The sequence below is a fragment of the Macadamia integrifolia genome, chromosome 11 (assembly GCF_013358625.1).
Source record: "Macadamia integrifolia cultivar HAES 741 chromosome 11, SCU_Mint_v3, whole genome shotgun sequence".
NCBI classification, from domain to species: Eukaryota; Viridiplantae; Streptophyta; class Magnoliopsida; order Proteales; family Proteaceae; genus Macadamia; species Macadamia integrifolia.
The window spans coordinates 22933337-22944046 of record NC_056567.1 but is presented as its reverse complement, the minus strand read 5'-3'; the positions used below and the strand labels follow the sequence as shown (position 1 = coordinate 22944046).

The window sequence follows — 10710 nt, the reverse complement described above, 5'->3', positions numbered from 1 at the left end:
ATATACTTTAAGAAGTTGTAAAGAATCCACACTAAAGGTTCTTCCATTACTAGGTTCAATAATAGAATAAGTACAACTATGTTTGCTGGTAAGGGGAATTAAAGGGAAGGAAAGTGAAATTTTCATACTTAAAGAGAAATATATGCAATCATTACCCATATGACTTTAACATTACCATCAAATCATTCCATATTTGGTTATAAAATTTCACTTTACTCTGCATCCAAAACCCTTTGCTATAATATGTAAAATATAAATTACATGTAAAATATATCATTACTAAATATGGTTAAAAAATTAAGTAGTTTATACAACCACAGGGGGTAATAATTATAAACATTTCTTTTTAAAGTATGAAATTTTCACTTCCCTTCTCTTTAAATTCCCATTGCAACCAAATGAAGCCTACATTTAGTGACATGCCGCTAAATGTGTATTTTTGGTGGCCATAAAATTATCGCCGCCAAAGGAACAACAAAATACTGCCACACTGCATTAGCTGCGCCATATTTAACGACAAATTTCTGACAAGAAAATAAAACCCCCAGGAAAGGCTATAGTGGTAAAAAATTAAGATATTACAGAGCTATCTAGTTCAAAGATTGATGAAGTTACAAAGCAAGGTTCTACGGAAAGAATTGATTGAGAAAAGTAGCAACCAGGAAAATTGACCTACTTTCTTCATAAAATCTACTAGTATCACTGCAAATCTATGCAATAGGTTCACCATAACAAAAATTGGCCTGGTGGGTTCAACCACTTATGGTTTGTAGAACCAGGTTTCAAATCTTCAAGAGGATATATTTTTCTTTAGTGTCAGCTGGTGAGTAGAGCAGCGACTCGAGTGAGAACTAGGCATTGAAAATTTGGCTTAAACTCATTTGTGGAGATAGTATGCTTCAAATTTCCTCAAACTGATTAAATAGAAAACCAGTGCCCATGCAAATTCTTGATGACAGTTCACTGAAGTTACAATTCTTAGCAAAGAACTAGTAACAGATTTCTGAAACAGATGAATTTGGTGAAAGGTTTGAGTGATCTTACGCATTGACCTATGATTCTATGAATACACTCATTATTTTGCCAACTATAAGTTAATCTACCTTACAAGAAGAGGCTTAAGTGATAAACACAGCAGATGCACTGGTCCAACTTGCCTGCTTCAAACATGTTAGCTTTGGAAATAATAACCAAAACTTTCTGGCATCTAGAAAGCTCTTGTGCTGACTTGACTTATTATGGAATTTAGTGATCAAAAGAGAGCCATCACTATGTTGTACAACATCATAAATTGTGAATGACTTCAGAGAGGAAGTTAGCAACACAGAAATATAATGAGGTTTGATCACAGCCATAAATCTCCCATATCTTCTGATAATTCTAGTTGATTTGTAGTGAATGGAATTATTGTTTTTAATGATAAAGTTTTGATCCATGAATATTTGAACCTTCCTTTATAAAGTTCTCCTGAACCATACTATATCATGGTATAATGTTATCCTAGTTTCAATGAATTAAGATCCATGTGGGCATCAAAACACATTTTAAGATTTATGCTGGATAAATGGGACTAATATTAACATGAGTTGAGAATGCTTACAAGAGGTTGAAGTTGGTTCACTCTATAAAATATGATCCATGATCCCTCTTTGGGTAAAACTTTTTGCAGAGGCCAATAATACAGCTGCTTTATGAACAAAATTAACAGAAATTGAAAAAGGTACATATCTACACGGTGAAGAAGAAATTGTGGAGGGTGGTTTCTTTTGTCAGGAACACTCTTGTAAAGAAGAAGCATCAATAGACTTCCACATTCCACTGCCCTGCCTTCTTCAAGGTTCTTTTGTACTCATTCCAATCAATGCCTGTAGATGTATCAGCCCAGAAATTAGGAGTGTAAAGGGAAGAGTAAAATCAATCTTTTATAACATATCTAGCAATCAGTCTTTTATACCACATTTAGCACATCTATCACTTACCATCTTTAGCAGCCAAAGACACCATTATGTCATCAATTCCCTTCTCCATTCCCTTCAACCCACACATGTATGTGAAGGTGTTGTCTTTCTTGAGTAACTCCCATAATTCCTCAGCATACTGGGCCATTCGTGTTTGGATGTACATCTTTTCACCCTCCTCATTCGTTTGCTCTCTGCTTATAGCATAGTCAACCCTAAAGTTGTCTGGTGCTTTCTCCTTCATTTTCTCAAATTCCTGTCACATGCAACATATACAGAAAGGATTTACTACATATTTCCACAAACTAGAATAAATTGAACTAGGATGTCTATAATATAAAATAGAAGGTATGTAATCTTGAATTCAATCCAGCTCACCTCCTTGTAAAGCAATGAACTACTTGTGGGAACACCAAAGAAGAGCCAAGCCAAACCCTTGAACTGCAAAACATGTCACAGATCAATTCACTTTTTTAGTGATAACTAATTGATGGAATGGTAAAGCAATTATCCTTGACTTATATACAACTCTGCCAAAGGAACAAAAGAATGAATATGAAAAGGGGGCAAAGGTACTTCAAAACCTCTATGGACAGTTGGTTGAATAGAAGAAAAGGAGAATTTTACTCAAAAGACTAGAAAATTATTAGCCCAAAATCCCAAGGCATCAATTACTGAACCATCTCTGTAGGTACCATTGCACAACCAAATCTGGTCTGCACCCAATGCAGACTGCCGCAGGCAAAGCAAAAGCCTGCCCAAAATGGTCTCTCAAGAACATAACTCAACATATTTTCTCCACCGTAAACATTTTTCTATATATGATCAAACAAAAGCACAGTTTGTAATCTCAAATATGAAGTCAGCACTTTTTTTTTGTGTGTTTTGTTTTGAGTATAAGGTTCAGCACTGGTCAGAAGAATCTTCATGGTTCCATATGCATCTTAATGAAAAAAGCTACACTGTTCTTAAAGATAAATATAATTTTCATGACCGTGGAAAAATTGAAGCCAAGGCTTATGGTCATTCCATCCTACTCTATGGATATCTCATCTACCTCATAGTCTTCATGCTTCTCAAAGAACATTTTCCACAAGAATGATCTGAAAGGAGCAATTCCAGTTCCAGTGGCCAGCTGCAATGTAGGAATCCATCATGTATTATGCATAAAAACATGCAAACAAAACACACAAGACAACTACAGTTAGATGACAGTGGTAACAACCTACCATTAATATGGTGGCATTAGGATCTTTGGGCATAAGCATCTCTTTCCCAACAGGTCCGGTTAGCTTCACATCAGCTCCAGGTTTCAAGTCACCTAAATGTGAAATGATTAGTCCAACTATAACGCAACAACAAGAACAAAAATTATCCTCAAAGTGTATAAAAGATTTCTTACAAAGGAAGTTTGAGCAGACTCCCTTTACTAGTTCCCCTTGGTCATTTGTGTAAACAAGCCTCTTCACACACAGAGAAACCTGTAGAGAAATGGAAATGCGAAATCCAATTCAATGAGGGGAAACTAGAATGATCCACATTGCACAGATAAGTTAAAATAAGTTCAGATTCTGCCATCAAGCAATCAAAATGACATTTTCAGGTGTGTTGAAATGTATAGAACAGAGCTAAGAACTAAACAAGAAGATAGGGATCTTTAATACCCAGATCATATTGAGTTTTAACTCTAATTATATAAATTATAAGAGGTTCATGAAGATTAAATGTAGAAAATTTATGAACAGAGGCATACGGTCTTGGAGTCTCCAAAGTCCCCAAGGGCACTGCTGGCAATTGAGTACAACCTCAGTTTGTGGGGTTTCCCATTCATGTCAAGACCATCCGCAATAACCCCAACAGACTGACCTTCTCTGTATGGGATCTGCCCTGTAATCATCCAACCAAACAATGAATAAAGGGGGAAAAGAAGAATGGCCCAGAAAAAGAAAAATTCAAAATTCAACAATTACATCAACTTAGAGAATAAAGGATAACGAACAGATAATAAGAAGAAGCCATACCCTCGGTGGTGAAGACCATATGCCAAGTTTCCCCAGGAGCGTCGTCAGCTGTAATCATGGTGTTAAGAAGGCATTTGCCAATGTAAGGGTTCTTGGGCTTGAATTTGTTAACCACCACACCTTCCTCATTTTTCTTGGAGACCTTCTCTACCTTAGCAGGGGCTTCTGTGGTTACCTGGGCTCTGATAGGAGCTACTGTCCCACCAACAGAGACATTCCTGGAGTATAAGCTGCTCTGCAGAACCAAAACCAGATCATCAAATTCCAATAAGAAAATAACCCAAGTTAAAAAAGGAAAGATGTTCTTGATTTTGATCGTGATCGTTAATGCTGTTCAAGTTTAGAGCGTTTTACCTTGTTGAAGCTGATTCTTTCCAAGGGGGTAATAGAGGTTCTGGTGGAAAGAGAAGACGACTTGGAGGATGGGAGAGAGACTGCAGCAGTGAGTGCAGCAGCCATTGTTTTGGTGAAGAAAAACACGAGATGGAAGTGAGAGGAGTAAGAGAAATAAGAAGAAAAGGGAGAGAGAAAGAGGGCAGGATTTGGAGGATTATAAATTGGGTGGAGGAGATTTTATGGCCAACGAGTTGTGGTGGTGGTTATGGTTGGACTCTTGGAGAGCTTCAGATTATTTTGAGGATAAGTCTATGGATGAACCTAATAGTGCCTCGACCCTCATTGCTCTGTGAGTGCGTATCCCTGCGATTCACAAACACAGAAGAGGTTTACGAATGAGATTGGCGGGTAACTAACGGTTCCTAACGCAATATGGACCGTTAAATTAGTTGACCACATCCGGAATGTGAAATGCAATACGAGATGGGGGCCCAGTCCATGCAAGCTTAGACACCGCACCCTTTTCCGTGATTACCTTATCTCCATCCACTATCATTGACTCATTAATAATTATATACATGAAATTAAACAACCCCCCACCCCCCCAAAAAAAAAAAGTGGTGGTGGGGGGGGGGGCTGTGGATGCTACTTGGTCGCATGGACTATTGTGCCTCGTGAGGACTTATTAGGAAAAGTGCACAAGCATCCAACCAGGGGCAAGGTGGTAATTTCATCACCCAATGTCTGTGTGTAGGGCATGAAACCAGGTAGCAATCTTCTTACAAAAACAAAAAAAGGCTAGTGTTTTCTCTCCATGAGTGCCCCTTTGTGCCTAGACATAAGGGTGCGTAAACCCAGGGGACATGGTGATCATTTCAAGCCCCCTATGTCTATAGCGCAGTGGCCGCTCCTAGACAGAAAACTTTCCCAAAAAAAAAAAAAAGAGACACTATTGTCAATTCTTTTGTAAACCCCACAAAGTATCAGCGAGAAAGTGCATGGGTCCGGTCCCCCCTTCCAATCCCCAAATGATTCACCATTGAAGGTTTAGATCAAAATGGAGGTAGCTTAATAAGTGTAGACTCAATTATAACTTTTCTTATCCCAACTAAATTGGATCAATCATCCCATCAGATTGTCAGATCAAACCTTGCATAACTATAGTAGCCGATTTATTATTTGATTACCATGTTTGTTACTATTTTACCTAAAAAATCTCAAGCTATTAGGGAAGGCAATGTCAATGTATACTTTTTTTTTTTATTTATTTAAAATCAAAGTATAAATTATACATGAGGGTAAAAAAAGAATATCGTCTATGAAATATGAAACACCAATAGATAAGGTGCACAAAAAGATGACACTGTCCCATCACGTCAGGGTCAGGATGCTAAAAATACTAACACACGTCCTTTCATTAATCCCACACACTGGTGTTTTCTACCCTGAGAAGACATAATTCTTTCACCCTATACATTATTACCCAACAAAATGTATACACCATACATCAACACATCATTTTCTAGCAATCCATCTTATAAGCCCTTTATTTTTTTTTTTTGTGGAAATCCATGTTTTTAAGCCTTGGGCTGTTCGACTCTAAGGGCCCGTTTGATAACGTTTCAAGAAACGCGTTTCTGTTTCCAGAAACAGCAGAAACGGAGTAAAAAGCGTTTGATAAAACTGTTTCGTTTCACTTATTTTCAGAAATAGAAATATAAATTTTTATTTATTTATGGTTTAAGAAACGACTCAGACGAAACAAGTTATCGTTTCTGAAAACGACTTGTGGTCATTTTTTCATTGGTTATGATCGACTTATAAAAACATGACTTATCAAATACCTTTAATTTCATTTCTATTTCTAGAAACGAAAATTTATGTTTTGACCGTTTCTTGAAACAAAAACGACAGAAACAATATCAAACGCCCTAAATTTTTAGTTGTGGTTACCATGCAAGCTCTTTTATCCTTGGCTTCGTTCGGTTCCCACGCTCTTCCGAACAGAGAACCCTTCAAATAAATTTTACTTAAAATCTGAAAAAATTTTCATGGGGAGCAATGAACCAACAATTTCCCGGAATATACCTTGGCAAATTTTTCTGCCGATTTAGCCGAATAAAATACCTTCGTAAATTTCCGATGCTCGACTCGACACGTCGCTCCCGTTCACAATAGTCCGCGAGAGAGTTCTCGTGATTCATATAATCTGCATGCGACTGAAAACCAGAGTTCTTGCATTCTAGGGTCAGCTGTATGGGACAAAATCGAAGATGAAGATCAATGTGAATACTTTGAAGGGTACTCCCTTCGAGATCGAAGTCAAGCCCGAAGAAGACACAGTACTGCTTTCTGTTTCATTCATCTTCCATTTGATATTTGAATTCGTTTTCTTGTGCCAATAAACAAGTTAGTCTCCTTCTCTCTGAATGTGAAAGTGGATTGGTAGCTTTGTTTGTCAATTTTTCATAATTGTGTGATTTTGTGTTGTTAGTGAGCGTAAGTTAGGGTTTATCTAACCATCTTTGTTCTCCCCCAAATTTTGAGGTATATATGGAGTTTGAACTTCTAAGCCCTTGCATTTTCTTGTACAATTTGTTTTAGATTATTGAAATATATTAGGTTTCAAGGCAGAGCAAATTCTTGAATAGCAAAAGCTTTTAATGGAAGAAAACCAAAAGAGTAACTAACTTGTGTAGGAAATGGTTTTTATTTTATTTTGGGTATAGATATTACTTGACAATGGTGAGAGAACTTTACTAGTATTGCTTGCTAGCGCTAAGAAAATTTACCATTTGAAGTTTTACATGCAGAACCTTCCACAGCTTTAGGCTTTAGAGTTAAAAGGCTACTTAATCCACGATTGCCTAGAACTATTTCTATTGCTATTTTCATCGTATGAGTCCCTTTGGCTATTTTCTCTGCTGTTATGTATGAAGATATTTAGGTTGTTTGGTATGCATTCTCAAAATGGGAACGCACATTCCCATTCTCAGATTGCAGAATACATTCTTGACTAAGAATGAGAACACTGTTTGGACTCATATTGGCTAAAGTGCATTCTTGATTTTAGAATGCATTTCAGCATTTCATCAAACAACTCCCATGTAACCTGAGGATTTGCTCATGAGTAAGCCCCAACGGAAGAGGATTTGCACTGACATTTATCAATCAATACCTGCATCTAAAGAGAGAAAATATAGGGAGAAAGAACAAAACAGTGAGCTGATCCAAATAACCAACAACCCCTTTTTCTGAAAAGAAAAAAAAAAAAAACCAAAATTATTTCCAGAACGGGGGTCCAGTCCAGTACAAGGCTGAAGCTCAGATGTCCACACCAAGCATCCCAGGATTTGAGCTCCCCTATGGACTTGAAGAAGTGAAGTTGATGGGGAAAAGAATATGCTCTTTGTTCACAAGCACAACTCTTCAAGTTAAGAGACATTTGGCTTCTCTTCTGTTATCTATTTGTTGTGGCCTCCCCACAAGACGAACTTCCTTCCCAGTTGATCATCTCTTCCACCTCCATTATCAAAACCCTTATTCCATCAAGGTCATTGAAATTGGTGGTGGCAGTAACAAATGTTGTTAAGCAGATGATGGTGAGCGATACTCAGGTTCACTGGAGAGAAAGGGGGCGAGCTGTGGTACGATTGTAAGGGGAATTCCAGAATTGGACTCAGAAGAAGAGAGTTATGGTAGGAGGTGGGGGAGTTGCAGGAAGGCTGCTGGAGAAGCATAGAGGGCGAGACGCGATGAGATCAGATTATTCATATAGTATTTTAACTTTGTGCTGGCGTTTTTCAAAGTTGCCCGACATTGCTTACAGGATGTTGTGATCTCACCCTTGGAATGTAAATGCAGAATGGATGAAAAATCCCGTTCCAGAATGGGCCTCATCTTAGGTGTGTTCCATTTTTTAAGAATGGGAAGCCATACCAAATGACATTTTTGCCATTCCAGAATGCGTTTCTCCACTTAGAATGCATACCAAACGCAGCCTTAATCTCTTTTTAATACGTTCTCCGGTTTTTTTTCTTCTTTCCCTCTGTCATTTTCTTATTTGATATCACCATGTCCTCTCTTCTTCTTGCTTTTTGGTGTGGGTATGGGTGGGGGTGGGGGTGGGGGTGGGGGAGGGAGTGTGGAGGGGAATAAAATTAGGTCCAAGTTTCCCAATGGCGGTTTACAAGGTATTATTGCTTACTTTTTCAGAATAGTTGAAACTTCCCAAGGATCTAAGGCTTTAAAACTTACAAGTGAAGACAATTGCACTGGCATCATTTTCTAAAAGAGCAACCCAGTGCACGAGACTCTCGCTACTGTAAGGTTTGGGAGGGGCAAATGTACGCAGCCTTACCCCATGCTTTGTTAGAGGGGCTGTTTCCAAGTTTTGAACCTGTAGACAACATGTTGCAATGGTGCAACTTAACCGTTGTGCCATAGGCTCTCCCACTACCGGTATCATTTTCTAAGCTACGTATATCAGACCACATAGCTTGACTAGTAACTGTGTGATTTATTATCTTTTTTTACATGTAACCAGCAAATGACCCACCATTGTGAGGGGATCTGGGGAACTGTAGATAAATATATCTGGCCTGATGATCTATGTTTTGTATATTGAAGCATCATCTAATGAAGCTCACAGATTCCACTTATTCTGTGCCCAAAATCAATTCATTAATGTGTTCTGACCACAAAAGTGACTATTTGTTGGGCTATCATGGGTATTTAACTTGATTACCTATAAGAATGTTATTTTTGGCTGGCTTATGGACAAGGACAAATGCTAGCCTACTTGGAAAACTGATCAGTCTTGTATGGAACAGACAGAATGATGCAATTAAATCACCTAAGTGTGCATGTTTTATTAGAAATAATCTTTGGGTTGGTTATGTATGTGTTGGACCTTTGATCCCATGTGTTTTCATTGTAATGGGCCACTTTACTAGCTATAATGTGGGTAGAAGCTAGTTATACAAGATTAGTTAAATTAGAGTATTTATTTCTTTATTGTACTTGTTATTAAGTGTTTTAATTAGTCTGGATTGGGATCCTATAAGTCCAGTCCTATTTTAAGTCACTTTCCTTTATTATTTCAGTTTCTTAGTCAGTTTTTGTTACTTTTATCTGTTAAAGATTGGGTTAGGCCTTTCCATTTTAGTGTAGGAGTTTATTTGTGAGTTTTCTATATAAGTTTGTAAAGGGAGGCCATCATTGTCCAGGAATTAAAGTGCTAGTCGACACCTTCAAATTACTCACTGTTAATTGCTGTTTGAAGGTGAATTACTTCTTGATTCGAGTTCTGATTTCAGTATCTGATAATTGACAGTGTCTTCTATCATTGCTGATTTCAATTTCAGAATCCAATGGCTATTTGCAGTAATCCTATTGTTACTAGGATTGCTTGATCTCAATAGACTCATGGTACTGATTTCTAATCTGTTCTCATATCCTGCAATTGAATTTTTTCTCTATCCGAATCTGTAATAAATTTCAGATTCTGATCTTGGATAGTTTGAGTCCTATTTGAACAAGGATTCGTACGCTACACTCATAGAAGGTCAAGCTTGAACTGAAGGAATACATTGGCCAACACGACCCACATGTGTTTTATGATTGTTTTAAATTATTTGAGACAAGGAATGTTAAACTTGCTTGAACGAAGGTAGTTGGTTTAGCATGTGAGTGGTGGAGGACCTACGAGAGGGACCTTGAATGACGTGGTAGAGTAACCACTATGTGGGAGGAGATGAAAGAAGATCTGAAGGACAAATACTTACCATGGACATTCAGAGCTTGACGACAAGATCAATTAAATTACATTCAACAAGATTACACCAAAAGGCCTTCAAAGTTGAAGACAACTTGAAGCCTCCATCAATTAAATTCAGTTTGCAAGTTGAAGATTGTTGGAAATCTAATACCAATAATGATAAAGCAAAGCTATAGTGATCATAGTGGACTATTATGATAAAAAAAGAGTTAGTGTTCGAAGCTTCATAGACAAAAGGTCAACATGTAGAAGATTCTACTGAAGAGGTCTATGTGGAAGGTGAGGTAGTGGTTGAGAACACAAGAAATCGTCGACATTCATGATGCAATTCTTGAAGAAGTAGTGCTTGTTCCTCAAGTCTTTGATAAGAAGGTTACCACATTGAGGATTAAATTATAAATGTTGATGAAGACATTGTTAAAGGTTAAAGCAGCAGTAGCAGATGAGGTTGTAATAAGGACTTCGTGTACGCTCCACATTAAGTTATGACCATCCTTGATGCTATTCCTGCATTTGGAGAATTTATTGAGTTTGTGATCCCACCAATGTACTTTGAAGAGAAAAATTTCAGTGTTAAAGATTTTATTCCTAATATCCATACATCATCAAAGTTTTG

The 10710-nt window shown here is 37.5% G+C and overlaps 1 protein-coding gene and 1 long non-coding RNA gene across 2 annotated transcripts; one reads left to right on the top strand and one right to left on the bottom strand.

Moving 5' to 3' along the window:
- Positions 1–1557: 1557 nt before the first annotated feature.
- On the bottom strand, positions 1558–4596 carry LOC122093380 (ferredoxin--NADP reductase, leaf isozyme, chloroplastic-like). Its single transcript, XM_042663713.1, has 9 exons — positions 4334–4596; positions 3980–4214; positions 3712–3845; positions 3361–3439; positions 3188–3279; positions 3016–3093; positions 2337–2399; positions 1980–2214; positions 1558–1865 (listed from the first exon to the last, which is right to left on the bottom strand). Exons 1-9 carry the CDS (start codon positions 4436–4438, stop codon positions 1798–1800), a joined length of 1089 nt encoding a protein of 362 aa, XP_042519647.1. The 5' UTR covers positions 4439–4596; the 3' UTR covers positions 1558–1797.
- A 3889-nt stretch (positions 4597–8485) lies between these two features.
- Positions 8486–9886, top strand: LOC122094326. The gene is made up of 2 exons (XR_006144721.1): positions 8486–9745; positions 9836–9886. It is a non-coding gene; the product is annotated as an uncharacterized LOC122094326 (long non-coding RNA).
- The last annotated feature ends 824 nt before the right edge of the window (positions 9887–10710 follow it).

Bases quoted from the DNA above. Each gene is read 5' to 3' on its own strand.
- LOC122093380 (XM_042663713.1), bottom strand. From the start codon at position 4,438: ATGGCTGCTGCACTCACTGCTGCAGTCTCTCTCCCATCCTCCAAGTCG. The intron at 3,440-3,711 runs GTATGCCTCTGT...ATTTCTCTACAG, and splicing joins ACTTTGGAGACTCCAAGACC to GTTTCTCTGTGTGTGAAGAG. The intron at 3,094-3,187 runs GTAGGTTGTTAC...CCTACATTGCAG, and splicing joins CTAATGCCACCATATTAATG to CTGGCCACTGGAACTGGAAT.